The sequence below is a fragment of the Mytilus trossulus genome, chromosome 9, assembly GCF_036588685.1.
Source record: "Mytilus trossulus isolate FHL-02 chromosome 9, PNRI_Mtr1.1.1.hap1, whole genome shotgun sequence".
Taxonomy (NCBI): Eukaryota; Metazoa; Mollusca; class Bivalvia; order Mytilida; family Mytilidae; genus Mytilus; species Mytilus trossulus.
Window position 1 is genome coordinate 31,075,612 of NC_086381.1, and position 20,052 is coordinate 31,095,663.

The 20,052-nt window shown below is 31.3% G+C and overlaps 2 protein-coding genes across 2 annotated transcripts; both read right to left on the reverse strand.

Moving 5' to 3' along the window:
- Nucleotides 1-1,674: 1,674 nt before the first annotated feature.
- LOC134685552 (uncharacterized) lies at nt 1,675-7,181 on the reverse strand. The gene is made up of 2 exons (XM_063545339.1): nt 6,970-7,181; nt 1,675-3,778 (listed from the first exon to the last, which is right to left on the reverse strand). The coding sequence occupies exon 2, from the start codon at nt 3,758-3,760 to the stop codon at nt 1,823-1,825; it is 1,938 nt and encodes a 645-aa protein (XP_063401409.1). The 5' UTR covers nt 3,761-3,778; nt 6,970-7,181; the 3' UTR covers nt 1,675-1,822.
- A 4,370-nt stretch (nt 7,182-11,551) lies between these two features.
- On the reverse strand, nt 11,552-17,647 carry LOC134683808 (uncharacterized). The gene is made up of 4 exons (XM_063543113.1): nt 17,442-17,647; nt 14,339-14,477; nt 13,577-13,711; nt 11,552-12,119 (listed from the first exon to the last, which is right to left on the reverse strand). Exons 1-4 carry the CDS (start codon nt 17,503-17,505, stop codon nt 11,846-11,848), a joined length of 612 nt encoding a protein of 203 aa, XP_063399183.1. The 5' UTR covers nt 17,506-17,647; the 3' UTR covers nt 11,552-11,845.
- Nucleotides 17,648-20,052: the final 2,405 nt, after the last annotated feature.

Here is a 20,052-nt window from a genome sequence, read left to right on the forward strand (position 1 = left end):
GGGGTAATGTCTCCAATAAGGTTCCAGAAAGATAAGGGAGGGGATATTTCCCCCAACTTTTTGGTTGGGTCCCTTTTTCTTCTTCAGACTTTTTGAAATTTCAAATTTTTAAAATGTGTAAGGAAGAAATCATGAATTGTACTTTATTGCACAATAGATTTATTGAGATCTTTGACCACATTTATTTTGTGTCATAAAACCTATACTATTCCAAAATGTATTCAAAATCAAAATTCAGACAGTATCAAGCTGGAATAATGTATCCTAACTTGACCCAACTGTTCAGGTTTCAACCTCTGCGGTCGTATCAGGCTGCGCTTAGCGAAGCATTTTATATTGTATAAAGAATTTTCTGTTATTTGTACCAGCTCTTGATTAAGGTCATCACTTGGACAATGAATTATCATAAGCATTTGAAGGCATAAAAGCTAATTAGAAAGGGAATATTTGCTATTGGAAAAAAGAAACGATCACATTTGTATTCAAGTTTTTGTCCTTCCATTCATTATTATCAATAAATGGTATATGTCATGAAATGGAACAAATTTTTCATGTCTGTGGTATCGTTAGTTTACATCATAGTGAGATAACATGCATGCGCAAAATCCTTATCCATTCCTGCTTCCTATCATCCTATGAACTCAAAATATTGTTAGGACATACACTTCATTGTTGATTGCTCATTCTTTAGTTTCAAAATATCATCTTACCAAGCAGTTGATATTTTAAACCTCAAAGTTTCTCTTCATGAGATCAATCTTGTAAAATACTTTTTCCTCTTAAAAATAGTTCTATTTAAACATTTCATAAATTCAATTATTGACTATTTATCGGATTTGTAATAACATAAGCAACACGACGGTTGCCACATACAGAGTAGGATCTGCATACCTTGACGGAGCACCTGAGATCACCCCAGTTTTTGGTGGGGTTCCTGTTGCTTAGTCTTTAGTTTTCTATGTTGTGTCTTCTGTACTATTATTTGTCTGTTTGTATTTTTTTAATTTTTAGACATGACGTTGTTAGTTTATCTTCAATCTATGAGTTTGACTCTTCTTCTGGTATCTTTTGTCCCTCTTTCACACTCAGTGTAGGTTAGAAAATTTACATGATAGTTAACGAACTTACACAATTGTTACCTAATATAACTACAAAATAACTATAAATATGAACGTTTGTTATCTGTAGAGCATGATCTGCGAACCCTTCCGGAGCACTTGATATCACCTTTTGTTTTTAAGTATGGTCCCAAGTTACTCAGTCTTTTGTTTTCTATTTAGCGAATTTTAGACTCCTTTTTTTTCAGAATTTTTTTTTTGGCGATGTCATTGTAAGTTTGTTTTTTGACTATAAATTTGAATATTTCTTTTGGGGCCCTTTATAGCTTGCTGATCGGTGTGAGCCAACGCGTCTGACTCATTAAATATTTATCAATATCCATTCAACTGATTTTAGTAAGATAACATTACCAAAAGGGATCCATTATACATATAAAAAACCGGCCCAAGCTTACAGGATATAAATAAAATGTTTTCTTTGTCATAATCTCTAGTGATTAACATATTTAATTCTCAAACTTATGAAAAATTGGAAAAAAGAAACAAAAATATCGAACTCCAAGGACATATCAAATCGAGAAGTCCTTTGTTAAAAGTCAAAATCAAAAGCTCAAACTAACAGAAAACAACTTTATTTGATTCAGTACAGACATTTCGGAAGCGTTTATTTGATATAACTACCCATGTTCGTAAAATTTAATGTAAACAATGCTTGAATACAAAGTTGCACAATACTTCTCGATATTCATTTTTTTTGTTTCGGATCAAGGCAAGCGGTGGATAACATTCAATTCAATAATTCGGTTGTTTGCATGTTCAGAAAATTCTAACATTTGTAAATCTTTGCTGAGTTTGTGAGCAGATGTTGCATACTGCAGTGCTAATTGTGGCATTTTAATTCTAAAATAATAATCACTCTTTGCTAAATGTAAATGCATTTTCAACATTTTTGGCATATCTTTTATACAATCTTCCAAAAGATTCAGATACTTCGCTGCGGTATTGATATCAACACTTGAAGGGTGTAATATATTCATCATTCGCCCATTATCACCACATCGAAGAAGCAAAATTATCAAACGACATAATGCATATCCAAAGCCAAAAGGACCGTCCTTTCCGACATCTCTCTGAAAATGACATATCGATTTCTTAAAACTGTTTTTGGCCTTGATATGTAACAGTTTACATGCCCTAGACGAATTTCTCTGTTGGAAATTGATACACCCAATTTGAATTGCAGAATATCTAGCATCATTTAGATACAACCAGCCAGCTGCATGACCAGTGTAGCTCAAAGGTTCTGACTCAACGATCATTTTAGCATCATCAATCGTTGTTTGAAATTTTTCAAACTGTCTCTTACTTAAAAACATTCTAGATTTTGCAGATAACAATCCTGTTGTGAAGTACTGAGGATTAGAAGTCTTTGGAACGATTTCGAGTGCGTTACTTATCAGTTTCTTTGCCTTATCAGAATCTGCTTTAAAAAGCTCTCTACTTGCCTGTAAATACAGGATCAAACAGTTAAGATCATAGTCGTCGGTATATTTCTGCTTTAACTCATCGCAATAACACTGAAAAATATCAAATTTGCCCTCGTTTATTAATGTACTCAAATAGTTGAAAGCCACGAGTAAATGTTGGTGTTGTTCTAAAGGGGGCCGTGTTGACAAGTTTTTTAAAATGAAAAGTTTTCTCGATTTCGAATTCTCCTTCCAATTCGACGGAAAACACGATCTTATATTTGTCATGACACTAGATGTGGAATCTGTGTCTGATAATAGTAACGGTAAAAGCGATGAAGACTTTTTGTACGGTCTCTGTCGGTTTCGTGAATGCCTTGGTCGGCAAATTTGCGTAGTCGAACATTTCGAATGATTTGACACTAACTGACGGTTATGTCTTTTATCTAATGCTGAAGTTTTGAAGGATGCATCCGCCGTGAAACAGTTGCAGTCAGCATATGATATTCGCCCTACACACTTTTTGCAAGAAAGATCTCTCATATATTTCGTATCACAATCATGGCATGTAATACATGTATGTTTGCAAATATCTGCACTTTCGAAATGCAATTCATTGGTTTTAAATTTACCCTCTTCTACTGTTTGGTTGATGGTCGTGTTAATAAAATCATATTTGGATTTAAATGCCTCCTTCAACACTGGAATGAGTATATCTTGATGGCATAGCGAAAGCAGGTATAACAATTTGGAACATCTAGACTTTCTTGTTTTACATTCTTGGACAAGTTCGTACTCGTGCTCAGAGAGAACATGCTCCTGATACAGAATATCTAAAATATCAATTGGTTCAACATTTTCCAAAATCAAGGTTCTAATCTCATGCATAGATTCTGAACTATTGGGCGAGTTCTTAATTTCTTTTGAGAATGTTTGCCTCGGATATATTTTAGTACACTTGCATTGGCCACAGGTGATTTTCGCACAAATATACTCATACTTTGATAGGTTTAGAGCACGTGTAAAAGAGCTGTAAGCTTTTGGACCACGTCTTGTAATTGTATCGATCAGTAATCTTGAGCGTTCTTTTCTCGTTTTACCACTAAAAATTAGTTCACAATCCGTATTCGTCAGTATTTCATCTTCATGAAGGTAGTCTAAAATATCGCCAGCTTCAAGATTATTGATAATGTCAATTCTGTACTTTCTCAAACGGTCCCTGTCTTGTGTTTCCATTCCCGTTTACCGAAATATCTATAAAAATGAGACATAAACAACTTTTTGATAAGTTTGTTGAAATAGTTATAATGATACGAATTAAAAGTGTACCATGATTACAAAAAAACTATTGAAAACGGACCAATTTTGACATTTTAATATAAAACACATCACGTGACATGATAGGTTCAAAGAAAGCCATAACAGTCGGCACAGAGAAACACATACATAAATAGATATGATTGTAAATTACAAGGACATCCCAAACAGTCTCGTAAAAGAAGCAACACTTGTTTATTGGGTCAATGCCAATACTGTGGATTTTTATTTCCCGCGGAGGGTATCAACATCCCAGAAGTCCTCACTTTTGTGTTGAAATAAATTAACATTCATCTGGTCATATATGTAATTATAAATTAGCTGTTTACAACACTTTTCGAATAACTAAGGATTTTCTACCTCAAGAATAGATTACTTTATCTAAATTTGGCAAAACTGATAGAAAAGGGGCGAAAGATACCAGAGGGACAGTCAAACACATAAATCGAAAAATAAACGGACAACGCCATGGCTAGAAATGAAAAAAACAAAGTAACAAATAAAAGTACAAAACACAATACATAGGAAACTTAAGACCAAACAGCACAAACTCCGCCGAAAATTGGGTGCTCCAGAACGGTATGCAGATCCTGCTCTACATGTGCCACCCGTTGTGTTGCTAATATTATAACACGGTAAAAAGTAGTAATTTGGTAGGTCACATTCGTGGCGAAAAGGAAATGGATTGTATTTTCAAGATAAGGAATATATCTGATATCATTTGTGAAACAGTTATTCCATAACGGTCAACCAATTCGTGATGGCGTCCGTAATGGGATGATTTCAACTTCACCATTTATAACTCTTGGTTTAATAGCTTTCTTGTGAGCAGCAACCTTTTATCAAGGAAATTACGATAGGAAACACAAGCCCGGGAATATCGTATTAATTGTGAGATATATACTCTGTATGCAGGCGCTGCTGGAATGTTGCTACATAGAATGGAAAGTTGGGAAGATGATATTAACTCTTTTGTTTAAAACTTTTGTTTTCAACCTACTCTCTTTGTCAATATCTAGATGTAAATCAAGATATGAGGTAGACGTAACTGTATATGTTGTATATTTTACCTCTAGTTCGATGGGATAGATACGTTGAGCATAGTAAATTGATTTTAGATTATTTAGTTACAGAACATTATCTATAAAGCGGAAAGTAAAGTTAAAGGATATTGCTAGCTTCTTATCTTTCTTTGAAATGTTTGTTCATCAATGATCTTCAACTTCGTACTTTAGTTAGCTTTTTACAACATTTTTTTGTATCGAGCGTCACTGATGAGTCTTTTGTAGAAGAAACGATCGTCTGGCGCAAATTAAAAATTGCTATTCTGGTATCTATGATGAGTTTATTTACAACCACTATGTTGATGCCACTGCTGGTGGAATTTTTTTCCCCCTAGGATATCATCAGTCCAGTAATCCGCACATTTATGTTGACACGAAATAACGTTGATATGGTCATACATATTATTATAAATTAATTGTGTACACAAATTTGAATGTTTGAAAACTAAGGCTTTTCTACCTCAGTAATAGACAACCTTAGCAATATTTGGAAAAACATTTACACATTTTTTGTCCTCAATATACTTCAACTTCGTACTTTATTTGGCCTTTGTTTTTACATTTTTGATTCAAACGTCACTGATGAATCTTTTGTAGGCGAAACGCGCGTCTCTTGCAAGTTCAAAATTGTTATACTGGTATCTATGATGAGTTTATTTACAACCACTGTGTTGATGCCACTGCTAGTGGAGTTTTTATTCTCTCAGAGTATCACAAGTTTAATAATCCGCACTTTGTGTTGACATGCATTATCATTCATATAGTCATGCATATAATTGTAAACTAACAGTTTACACAACTTTGAATTTTTGAAAAACCAAGGCTTTTCTACCTAAGGAATAGATTACCGTAGCTATATTTGGCAAAACATTTAAAAAAGTTTTGTCCTCAATGTTCTTCTACTTAGTACTTATTTGTCCTTTTTAGCACATTTTGATTCAAGCGTCACTGATGGGTCTTTTGTATGCGAAACAAGCGTCTGGCGTTTATTCAAAATTCAAAAATATCTTGGTATCTGTAATGCTTTTATTTACTGGTATTCAAATCTCGCAAATATTCTGAATTAGAATACCAAGTAAACTAATTAAGTGAAATACACGAAGTCCAACCGGAGCGTGAACAGATGTGTCGATAAGTAAATATTACTAACTATGCACATTTAGATTCAGTCAAACTATAGCTATCAATAGAAAAAGAACGCATATCGACAGATCAAAGGTCTTTTCTTGTATTTTAAGATACAAGACTTCAAAACATTGTGAGTGGAGACACACGCAAGTACACTGCATGCGTTGTAACTATTAAAATGAAGATCAAATTTGGCCGAAGAAATTGCGATATTTTCTTCTGGGCATTTAAAACGGAAATATTTTTTATGATTGCTACTGGGCGTATATACTAAATTTAATCCGTGTATTTTTGATAAGTTAATTCATACTTTTTTACATTTAGTGGTTGTCTTTGGTAGCAGTCTATCACATTTTCTTCGTTTATTGCTTTTATAAATTAGACTGTTTGGTATACATTGTATATCTCGCTTGGGATCTTCTATACTTGTATTTGAATATACGGTATGAGCTTTGCTCATTTTTGTAGAGCGTTCGATGACCTAACATAGTTTACACTGGTTGGATATGTGTCTCGACGCGCGTTTCGTCTACAAAAGACTCATCAGTGACGCGAAGTTATCGAAGATGTGATATGATTGTCTATAATTCAACAACTTTCAAATGACGTAGAAGTATGTACATAAAGTTATCGACGAATATCACGAGACAGTCGTTATTGATTAAAACCGTCCTCTCCGAATCTATACAATAAAAGTTCATAATAAAATCAAATTTGTCGTTAAAATTCTATCATAAACAAAATAATAAAGATGAAAATACTGTTTAACAAAAATCTAAATATACCAAACTACAACTCTCAAAGAAAAAAACCATAATACTATCGATAATGAGTCAGAGTTTGTTTTAGCACTTTCTCTTTTTGATTTCATTATTACTTCAAAATTATAAACCATGACAAAATATTTAAGAAAATATAAAATGAGTGAATACTTACACTTTTGTTTCATTCATTAATCGTTTTATAGTCAGTATTAAAACTGAGCAAGTAGTTTCACTGTCAATGACCAAACAATTCTAAATTTAGACAAAAAACAAAGAGAAGGAAATTCTGTAAATATGAAAGATATTATACACTTAAACGATATCATCATGATGATTGTCTTGTGTAATAACATTTAGAGAGTTCTCAAAGTTAATATGCCCCAAATATCATTTAATTTACATGCAACCACTTAACTTTTAAGTGTGTTGTCATGTGATAATGTTACTTGGATTACGTAATCGTATGTCACATGTTTTAAAAATAATTACACATTAAACAACAAGAAGTACAATGACTTAATAATAGATTGCGTGGGTTATGATTTTACCTTTTGCGTAGATTATTACTACATGTATATCCTGAATGTAAAACTGGTGAATGTGATCCAAATCGAAGTATGCTAAGAACTTAAACCACGAAGAGAACATCATGATCCGTTTAATTTACACGTCTGGCGTATTAAATTATAAGCCTGGTACCTTTGATAACTTTTTACAGTTATTTGTTGACCATGTTGTGTTGGCGGATTGTGTAGGACGATACTTTAGCTGATTGAATATTTACCCTGATCTTTGGCTAATAATATCATATCCTATATTTTGTGTTGCAAAATATTCATTTTTATCATGTTTGCTGCAATATTATTTAATTTTAGTCTCGCTAGGCAAAAATACGATTATTTTAATAGCATCTCTTCCGTACCCCTACAGAAAATAAAGTAATCGTCTTCTAACGTAAAGATAACTCCGATACTCCGGAAGGATGGAGTCAAAGCCCTTCCATTGTAATTTCAATAGTTTCAAAGTGTTATACTGTTAGTTCAACATTAGTTTTGATAATATTTTTTTTCTTATCATTACTATTATTCGTAAAGTCATTAGATATATGTTGATAAAAGAATTCGATCAAATCTATTGAATACTTTCATATTCTGTGCTGCACTTTGTTGTTAAGATTATGCTGATAACATTGAAAAAAATAAACTGTAGACATTAGAAAATGCCTGTACTAAGTCAGGAATATGACAGTTGTTATCCATTCGTTTGATGTGTTTGGACATTTGATTTTGCCTTTTGATTTTTGATTTTCCGTTTTGAATTTTCCTCGGAGTTCAGTATTTTTGTGTTTTTACTTTATACTGTTCACACACCCAATTAAAAAGTCAGAATGTGAATATATATGTTCAAACTCTTTAAGGTCATTTCTTAGTAGCAATAAACAAAAAAACTATGCCAATTAGACAGGCTTTGAGACTATATCTGCCTTTGAATTTTTACTAGACATTTTTTTTGTTCGCTTTGGAGATTCCGTATATCGTCATGTTATCGGAATTCCAATGGGGATTAAATGTGCACCACTTATTGCGGACCGTTTTTTGTATTGCTATGTGTTACAATTCATGACAAAAATCAGCAAAGACACATCGAAACAACATCTGATACACAAATTTAATAATACTTTCAGATATTTCGATAATATTTTTGCTCTCAATAATGACAACTTCAGTAAATATCCTGTTGAACTTACTTTAAAAAAGCTAATACTGACAATGACCACTGCCGTTTCTTAGATCTTGATATCTATATCATTAACGGAAAGCTTAATACTAAAATTTATGCTTAAAGAGATGATTGTTCATTTCATATGGTTAATTATCTATTTTTAGATGGTGACGATCCCTTGTCACCATCCATATGTTACAGTGTTTTTATATATATATATCTTAACTTGTACGATTCGCTCGTGTATGTAAAAATTTTTTAGATTTTAACGAGAGAAATTTATGTATTATTGAAAAATTATTACACCAGGGTTTTCGATATCACAAACTAGTCAAAACATTTACTAAATGTTATCATCGGTATAAGGACAACATGCAGACGGGTTATACGTTCAGGTATTTCACATCCAATTTTTTATGGAAATATTCTTTATAAAGCACAATAATGTGAATATTGACCTCAAAAGCTAACAAAACCTTTACATAGACTTATTAAGAAGGGATATAGTTACAAAACTGTTGTAAGATCATTAACGATTGCATATTTTGGCGTTAATATTGATTCACTTACAGGGTCTTTGCATAGGAACTAAAGACATTTATTTAAAAACCAGTTGTTGGCATGACACGGGTTATGTTCTTCTCAAATAGGTTATGATGATATGATACTAAACTCCTAACGGGAAGGATTGTGCAAGATATTCATATGATGAAGATATAATCAGTTAATCAGTTAAAATTGAAGTCTGGAGCTGACATGTCAGTTACCTGCCAGTAATCTGTTGTTATTTATGTATTATTGTCATTTTGTTTATTTTCTTTGGTTACATCTTCTGACATCAGACTCGGACTTCTCTTAAACTGAATATTGATGTTCGTATTTTGCGTTTACTTTTATACATGGGCAAGAGGTATAGGAGGCGGGTTGAGATCTCATAAACATGTTTAACCCCGCCACATTTTTGGTATGTCCTAAATTAGGAGCCTCTTGCCTTTGTTAGTCTTGTATTGTTTTTAATTTTAGTTTCTTGTGTACAATTTGGAGTTGAGTATGGCGTTCATTATGACTGAAGTGTTATATATATTTGTTAAGGAGCCAGCTGAAGGATGCCTCCGGGTGCTTAAATATATCGCTGCATTGAAGACCTGTTGGTGACCTTCTGCTGTAGTCTGTTCTATGGTTGGGTTGTTGTCTCTTTGACACATTCCCCAGTTCCATTCTCAATTTTATGTTATAAATGTACTTAAAAGATAGTTACATATAGACAATGACATATCCCTAAATACGTAATGATTATTTATAGTACGAGAAGGCTAGCTTAAGGGACGCAATATAATTCTTGTACGAAAATTTAATATAGAATTATAAATGATCTAAGCAAGAAACATTTACAAAATCAACACCTTTTGTATGAAAATAACACTGAAATTCTAACATGCACAATTATGAATCAATCTAACAAAATATATGTTCCTTCGCATGCAGGAATATCGTAATAAAGGTCACTTACTTGGTTATCATAAACTGTTGATTAGATGTTGACGATTATGCTTAGCATACATATGCTCATACCAAATGTCCTTATGTAATGCAGTGTTAATTTGTAAGAGTTTGAGGACTTATGATGTTACGTAACAAATGAATGATTGATTGAAGGTTTTGAGATTAAAGGATTTGGTTTAAGTGGATAGCATTGACTTCACCTCAGACAGTCATGATTTTAAAATCAGCCTACTGTTCAATATGCAAAATATTTAAAACACGTTTATAATAATCGCATTTCACATACAATTTTGTGTATATTATATATTTCACTTAGGTAGTACTAACCTTGATAACCCATTCCAGGTAACGCTCCTTCTTAGATGTCATGCGGTCCCATCAGATTGTGCGTTACCTTGATTTGTGTATTTACCAGAAACACATGGGTTTAATATCAAAATATACAAAGACATATCTAATCGACAATTGACAAGGACAATAAAAGCAGATAATTTGATATAAAAAAGAAATATCCGTCCAAAATAGACATTAACTCCTATGGCTATTGATTAGTCTCTGTTTCATATAAAACCAATCATGAGGGAAATATTATCATGATTATCATACATTGATAAAAATTTAGATCAAACATCCTCAGAAGTTAAATTAATTAGTAAATGCCGTCATTCAAGATTTGATCAGCTACAAAATGCACTTCTACGGTTTAAGAGTGCGGTATATATCCTGATCAAATAAAGAAAAAATATTTCAATATTTTGGTGAATTCAGGAGAATATACCAAAGAAAATGATTTTGTCCTTCAAAAGCTGACTCTAGAACTCATACATAATGTCCTGTGATACACTTACTACCATTTTCTATCATACCGACTCGGTCGTTAAATGCAAATTCATTTTCTACATAAGACAATGCCTGTACCAAGTTAGGAATTTGACAGTTGTTATCAATTCGTTTGATGTGTTTGAACTTTTGATTTTGCCATTTGATTTTGAACTTTCCTTTTTGAATTTTCCTCGGAGTTCAGTATTTTTGTGTTTTTACTTTTTATTAAAAAAATTGAAAATGATGTCAATACATACAAGCATTGAAGATATCACGACATCTGCCGCTTTAGGTTGACAATGCAGGAAGCAGCCTTTGTATAATTGAACTAAAATTTACCTTGAGTTGTACCTTGAGTTATGCTCATCAGTTAAAAATGTACATTGCCATATCTTGGTAACAATTGCATTAATGATGCATTTTACCGTATACTTAATTGTAGTAGATTATTTGTGGTTTTCAACATATCCAAATTATTTCCGATATAATGCAATTTTATGCGACCGTCGTACAAGTGAGAGGTTAAGCTAGTTATACACATAGGTTTAGTTCACCACTTTCTAAGGTCTTTTACCTCAGGAATAGATTATCTTGGTTGTATTTGGCAAAACTTTTATAACTGTTTGGTCTTTAATGCTAATCAACTTCGTACTTGTTTTGGTATTTTAAACTCTTGCTTTATCCGAGCGTCACTGATGAGACTTTTATAGACGCAATGCGTGTTTTGTACAAATACATGATTTCAATCCTGGAATATATCATGAGTTTACTTTCTTTTCTTTATTTGACCGTTTAATCCTTGTAGGTATTTGGTATCTTGATAGATTGGTGTTTGTTGCTAAACATGCTAAACGTTACGTGGAAATCTGTATCTTGAGATTATACATTATATCATTTCTTTTCAGAATGTAAAATAGATTAAAGATTGGTATTCAATTATGTAAAATGTAAACCAAAAAACTGCAATGTTCTAACTTTCGTCAATGATAATACATTTTAATTTAAGCTCTGTTTTTATTTTGAATTTCCATTTTACTTTGTTGGTTTAGCGAGACTGCTTCCGTATACGATACATGTGGGCTTCCATCATTTTCTGTTGATGACATTCCGTTCGCTGGTTCAATTTCAAAGTCAGATTGTGAATCGGACCAACAAGAGTCGTCGTCTTCATTTAAATGGGGTTTGTTCTTAATACCAGTTCTTGTGTAAGTAGTAGAATCATTTCTGTTGGACCTTTCAGTGGTTGTTGCTCCATCGCTTTGTCTTTTTTTTGCTCTGAAAGTATAATTAAAACATTGGTACGTAGCTAAAACTTGAATTATAGACAATTGGAATAATACGAAACTGTTAGCTTGGTAAATACGCGAAATTAGAAATTTTTTTTATACACGTGCATTTTATACTAGTTTAATTTTTATAACTATTTCAACGATGGATATTAAAGCTTTTCACTTGTAGAAAAAAAGCCCTAAAAATCATTTGCATTGATTTAGACGTATACAAAACAAAAAGCAGCATAAGACCAGTAAAAGTGGATGACAATATAAATGAGTTGAGATGTACGACACATAAGTTTAAGGCCCGTAACATCAAGTAAAGGTATCTATCTTAAAATAAATCTCGAATTGGTTCTTTGATATCGAATAAAAAAAAAAGAATTTATATTTATCTTTCTATCATGATTTCAACAATAATAGACCAAAATGCAAAACAAATGACAAAACCTAAATGAGAAAAGAATTGCTAAAACTTGTAATTTTAAATTACTATAAAAAGTCGTCAAACAGTTGTAAGGTAATACGAAAAAAGGTAGATCTCAATTTCTAGATAGTTTTGCATCGTCAGACACCGGACGCCAACACAACTCACACTAGATTTTCTGGCCAGGAAAAAAAATACAAAAAAAACCTTTTTTTGTCTTCAGTACTTCAAGGCTAAGATGACCCTAATGTATGACAATCGAATAAAGAGATTATGTAGAGGACAATAACACTTAATTTAGTTTAAACATATTTTATCGTTTAAAATGGACAAATGGAAGAAAACAAGCAATCTTATAAGCCAGACACGATATTCTTCTATATTTTTAGTCAATTGGAAACACTGTCTATTATTTTAAGAAAACTGTTAAAACACTTATATATAAAAACAAAAATCTAAATCGTCTGTCTATACCGTAAGGTTATATCTTTGAATATGACGGCGGAAAGCTTAAACAAAATATAACTTTAAAGCATCTCGAACATTTAGTTTTAAAATTGTACATTGCAAATTACTCTAGTCTAATTAATTATAAATTCATCATAATATATACATATTTTGTCAGCTTTGATAGTTTTGACAAATAAGGACTTTGTTATGAGGGCAACCATAGCCAATCCCGAATTCTGATTATTATAAAAGTATTCCGATAACGGCAGTTTGAACTTAAATCATAGAATCAGGTATATATTGAACAGAACTGTGACAGCCATTAGGTATGGGCAAAATATGAGAAGTAGCATAATTTATAACGAAAGATTAATAATGTCTTGCTGCAAATATTCCTGTTAATTGTTCATCGGATTTTTAACTCCAATTGATTTTTTTAACAAAACTATAAATAAAAAAAGTAATGACACTGATTCACATTATGACCAATGTAATTAAGTAAACGAAATAAGTTGACACTTCACAATATGAAGCCATTATATATATAACTGACTACACTAAAAATAATAGACTTTATTTACCTCACAAGTGACAGTATGCTGTCTTTCAATGTAGGTCTAGTAAAAATTTCGACATCTTTCTTCAAATACATGTAGATGATAAATATAATCATTATGAAGAATGCCACTACACCCCACAGTTGAAATTGTTCACGTCTGAAACAAATAAATATATATAACAGAACATGAAAGTTAGAAGTGAACTAATTTCAATTTATAAAAAATATAAGTACGTTTTAATAAAATCTTACACTTCAGACTTGCAAGTATCGAACAAACTAAGCTTTCAATGAAAAGATAATTGATATGCACAAATTTGCCTGTTTTACATAATCTTTTAAATAAAAAGTTCCATAAAAACATTGTCAAGGTCTTGAATCAATAATAACGTTGGATTTGACTTACAAATTAAAAAAAGTGGAAATGAAGTATGAACATTGTATATGAATACTTATCACATTAGATAACTTACGTCGAATCTATTGTCTACATATTCAAAGAAATGGATAAAGATGTCTTTGTTCGGTCAACTAGACAGATTATTTTAAAATGTAAAATACAGCAGATAACAGTACAACAATAGGACCTATCGAAACGCAAATCACTTAACGCTATTTTGAACAAAGCAAAGTCTCATCAATTATTTGCATGTCTAGGGAGCGTATTTTTTTTACATTTTTATACTGTTATGTTCACTCAAACAAATTTAGTTACAGCCATTGATGACACATACTGTTCTATGACAATGAGTATATTGAACATAATATCAATACTTATATTTACAATGTAGTATCTCTTGCTGGTTCACAACAGGTAAACCTGTGGTCCTTTTCACAACATTCAGACTTTGTTTGGTCATTGCATTTGTAGATATTACCCTCACGCCATCCAATGTCGTCATTTTTCAAACAGTCCTTTGCATCTATGAAAAATAATTTTATATTTGTTAATATGAAAGCACATTAAATTGAATCTTGAAAAGCTTTTCTCAAGGTAAGTAGGTGTAACGTCGTGTTGTAGGAACATCGGGTCCAACATTTTAAAGTAGAAATAGAGCAATCAATTTAAAGGGAGGTGGAAAGATTGGCTTGCCTTTGTAAAAGTAAATGTCAGTCCTCATATATTACCACTTTAATATTCTTCCAACATATAATTTGTTTTTATTGTTCTTGACTGGCTACACAGCTTTTCCACGGCTGTTTGCACAATAAACTTAAATAGGATCTATAATATATATAAGTTTCTCACAGAAGGTAACCGAAGATTTTGTGACGATGCAAATATTAAACTTAACAATATAAATAAATATATTAAACCAAAGAATCAGATAGCAAAAGCTATGCAATTATCAAATATATACTTATTCAGCTTCATGTAAATTATTTTACAATGAAATACATTAAATATGAAATTTGGAGTTAAACCAAAAGAGCTAATGATTAATAAATAACACTGTCTACCACACAGCATTTCGGGGACTCCCCCTCTGGTATCTTGCGTCCCTCTTTTATAGCTGACTATACGGGGGCTTTTCTAATTATTGGGTGCATTATGATGAATTTCTGTGTCATTTAGTCTCTTGGAAATCACAAAACATATTCTTTTATATATATAGCGATTTATCTTGTATTATTTTAATTTTAGTTTCTTGTGTACAATTTGGGAAATTAGGATGGCGTTCATTATCACTGAACTAGTATATATTTGTTTAGGGGCCAGCTGAAGGACGCCTCTGGGTGAGGGAATTTAACGTTACATTGAAGACCTGTTAGTGACCTTTTGCTATTGTTTTTTCTATGGTCGGGTTGTTTTATCTTTTATACATTCCCCATTTTCATTCTCAATTTTATGTCTTGATTACGACATATTATGTCGAAATTACGTAATAGCGATGTCGTTATAACGACATGCTATGTTGTCGTAATTACGACATAATTTTTTTAAAGGCCCTTATCGGCTTCTGTAGAAAATAGCCCATAGATTTATACGGGTATTTGGTTTAAAATGATTAAATTGAGTTCTTTATATAAATTGTATCTAATGGATTATTTTGCATGATGTATTGTAGGGAGGCATAACGGTGACAACTTCATTTATAAAGCAAATATTGATATTTCATCATAATTGCAAAAAGATTAATTTGATCAAACATATAGAATATGTAATTATATATAAATATCTTGAAGCTGACTATTTTTTAAATCAAAGTTCTATGTCAATTGTAAAACGTTAATTAGGCGTGTTACTCGAATGTCCTCATGAAATGAACATCAAAAGCGTTAATACCTGTCTACTAACATGACTATTGTTTTAATGTGTATCCTGTGTCTCATTTTTATAGCTTAGTCCACACATTATATAGAAATGACATTAAGTCGTTCTTTGACCGATATTTTTAATTAAACGCCTCCATATTGTTTTTTTTTAATTTATGTTATCTCATAGTTTTGAAATTCTTATATCGTGATGCTTAGTCTTGATTCTATTAGTTTTGTTTGTCAATTTGCTATGTTATGCCTTGACATTAACAGTGTCAGTTTTTCATTGACTTATGAGTTTAAAATTTTTTGTACTTTTTAAGCTTTTTTTTATTGAGGCACACTTGAGGTTTCATGCAGTTGTTTAGCGAACCAATCAAGTCATTTTAATGTTTAATGAGTTTTTGATATAAAAAAAATGAAAAACTTTTAAAAAACTTGCTAACTTATTTCATTGAAATAATAAACGATAAAAACATCAGCTTTGAACAAGAGTACATGAGTTTGTTATTCTAAAGATACCAAAATCACTGGGAGCAATCGCGTAGTTAAAAAAATAAGACAATTTTAAACAAAAAAAAAAAACAAAAAAACCAGAAACAAATCCTATTAATAGAGGGGCGAAAGATCAAACTTAAAGATCGAAAATAAACTGAGTAAGCTACACGACCCCCCCCCCAAAAAAAAAAAAAAAACCAAACAAAACCAACAACAAACAAACTGGGAGTGATGCAAATGTGGTAAATATATCCAAAATTGTAGAAAATAAGCCTCTTATAATGACTTTGTTGACAATTAGTCAAATTTAAACCATCGGAGCGTTCATAATTTGCACAGTTTTTACAGAACTTCGATCAAAATGCTAGAAGAATAAACATTACGAGTAGTTTCATTAAGCATCCAGTCAAAAACATTTAATGTAATCTATATTTAGAACGAATATATCAATTCAATTCAATTCAAAGTTTTATTGCCATATAAACTTTACAGTTTGTGACATATAACAACAACAAAAACAAATAAAGACAATAACTAAGTAACTCAATATATATATACACAATATAGTAAAATAACGTAGAGTCCCGAAGGAAATGGGAAAATCAAAAGCACAAACACACCAAGCTAATGGAAATCAGCTGTCATATTTCTGACTTGGTACAGACATTTTCGTTTGTTGAAATTTGTGGATTAAACCAGGTTTTGTAGCTTACTAAACCTCTCACTTGTATGACAGTCCGTTATTGTTATTCTATTCAATTTATTTCAACATTTTGATAAAATTTAAACCTGCTCTGTCTGGATAATTTAAAAGAGAAAACAGAGATTGTGAGAGATAAGATGTCGGCTAGGGAAATGTAACAATTATACATTTAACATAATATTTAGAAAATATTTATTATAACTTTGTCTAATACTAAACATACATATATTAAAGTGGTGTAATGCATAACAAGATATTTCGTACTATATAATAGAATAACACTCTTAACAAATTTTTCCAACACATTTGAAATCATTTTTTTTTTAATTTCCTTTCAATTTAAAAAGTTAAGATAATTTAACTTATCGAACATATTTTTTTTTTTAAATTTTCTTTCATTTTAAAAAGTTAAGATGATTTAACTTACCGATGATGAATTCGAAAAACGATACCAGAAACAATCTAAGCCATGATACAGTAATAGCGTCCATTCTCAACACCTTCAAGATTTAATGAAATTATGGATTCTATCGCAGGCAATACATTGTCAACTTAATGTAAGCTGTCACAATTAAGTCATGTTGATTCCGTCGTCATTTTTACATTTACCTGAAATCTAAATTGAAATAATGGTTTGATATAATAGAGTATAAAATTGTCAACCAACTTCAAGGAAACACTTCCGGTAAGCCGAGTAATTTTTAATTATGGGTAAAAACGGGGATTCGTTGTTCATTGTTGTTAGGTATTAAGAATCGATATTAATGCAATTCAGTTCATGTATAAATAACTTCAATAAAGAAATCAAATTGACGAAACCCGAAAGGGGGAAAAACCCAAACATGTTTTCAAACTGACTTTCCTCTTAAATAACAAATAGAAAAGTAATTAAAATGTCAAATCATACAAATAACACTTAGCAATGAGCTGTATGTCTGAAAAGCTTTAATTTAACAGTTGTTATCCATTCGTTTGATGTGTTTGTGCTTTTGATTTTGCTTTTTGTTCAGGGACTTACTTTTTCGAATTTTTTTTTGGAGTTCAATATTTTTGTGACTTTTCTTTTTAGTAGTTAAAGAAAGTGCTTAGTTATTGATTCAATAACAAATGTGCACTAAAAAATCATACAGTATCGTGTATTTTGTCAATTACCAAGTTGCAACTGTCTAGATTGTCAACACCGGATGCATCATTATTTAATTTAACAATAACAGGTTTGACAATCCGATAATCATAAGCTTGAAGATGCAGTTTACTAACGTTAGGGTAGTTTGTAATTATCCCAGACACGCTATGTTAAATCAAGTGCAATAAATGTTTATCTCGACCGTTATTCTATACTTCATCCTCATGCAACATATATTGTACTACGTCTTTTATCGATATAGTATATCATAATTCTTTCTTTAAAGAACATTTTTTTCATCATTTTATGAATTCTTTCTCCAATGCACTTTTCATTATGTTTAGTCTTATCATTTTATTTATCAATTACTAGTAATCAGGATATCAAAACTATTCATATTGAATATTTGTTTAAAACTCTACTTAAATTTCAGCTTTCTTGGTCTTCTTTTTTTTTTAACCTAATTGAAGCCCTGTCTTTCCATCATAAATTTTGTGTCTCCCTGTTTCAGTGAATATTTTTGGTCATGAATCTTGTAACGGCTTTTATAAACCCATGTACAATTGATTAGAAGTTATAAATTTTGTATATATTTTGATCTGTTTTAATCTTCATGTGACGTATATAGTGTAAACGGCTACTAGCTATATTTTTCAAAGAATCACAATCAGTTCTGTCATTCAGAAAATCGTAAATTAAATCACTACATCAAATTATAATTAAAGTTGCGTCTGCCAAAGAACCCCATGAAGTCTACATTTCATAAATAAAAATAGTATCGAACAATCATGTAAAAGTTAGATTTGATTTAATCTGAAAGGTTTATTTTGATAACTTAAATGAATCATATTTGGTTGATGACGACGATGATGATGATGTCTAAGAAGTAGTCGCCTATAATCATAAAGATTCAAAAGTTTATTGTGTGACTGAAAATGAGTTTATGACACTTTTCATTCAAAAACGATGAATAAAAGGTTCACATCGACTGTTTTAACAGTATCATGAATGATTATAATACCTAAGATTTAAATTTTATAAAAAGACAAAGACAACAAAAGAAATCTGCAAGTCTGATTTAAATTGATGTTGTTACAATTCTGCATATGGTGCAGTACATTCTTTATTCACACAAATGGCTTCATAAATAAGAGAAGAAAGATAGGAGATATGAACAATCATTATCCAAAAGGACCTGAAACTGCCATGGAAAACATAGGACGACGAAACTTAAGACAACAAAGTTTACAAACACTACATAGAAGATCAGAGGCCAAGTAATAGGAACCCCATTAAACCTTGGGAATTATCAAATGTGCTCCGGAAGAGTACACGATCCTGCCCTACTAGTGGTATCTGTCTTGTTACTTATGGGAACCTTTCGTTATGGTACAAATCTGGTTATGAGTCTAATTCAATGATGTCAACATCGATTCCAACACACCAATTTGCGATATCTATCCACTATCGATTGTCACAAGTGGATAAGTATTGTTAAATATCAACACCGAGACGTGGCGGAATGATATTTATTTTATATCTGACAAACACAATTTTGTAAAGCACTCATTATTAATTTCTGTATTCAACATTTACAACAGATTTACTTATTTGTTTTCGCAGGTAAACCTGGGGTATGAGAGAAAACTCTTACACGTATGCTGGACGTCATTTAAGCGTTCTAACCTAACAATAACAAAACCTTTATTTGCAAATATCTTAACGTTGTATATTAGACGTTGCATTGATATTAGGAATTCATTCATCCATTTATTCAAACTATTTTCAATGGTTCAGTGTGATAATCGAGATTTCATTAACATTAGTCTTCAAATGAGTAAATTTAGATTAATATTTTAATCAGGAAGTTGTAAATCAATAGTTATTATCTTGTTTTACAGCATTGATATTG

Coding starts and splice junctions, on each gene's coding strand:
- LOC134683808 (XM_063543113.1), bottom strand. CDS start 17,505: ATGGACGCTATTACTGTATCATGGCTTAGATTGTTTCTGGTATCGTTT. Junction 14,478..17,441: donor GTTTTTCGAATTCATCATCG/GTAAGTTAAATC, acceptor TATTTTTCATAG/ATGCAAAGGACTGTTTGAAA. Junction 12,120..13,576: donor AGCATACTGTCACTTGTGAG/GTAAATAAAGTC, acceptor TTATACTTTCAG/AGCAAAAAAAAGACAAAGCG.
- LOC134685552 (XM_063545339.1), bottom strand. CDS start 3,760: ATGGAAACACAAGACAGGGACCGTTTGAGAAAGTACAGAATTGACATT.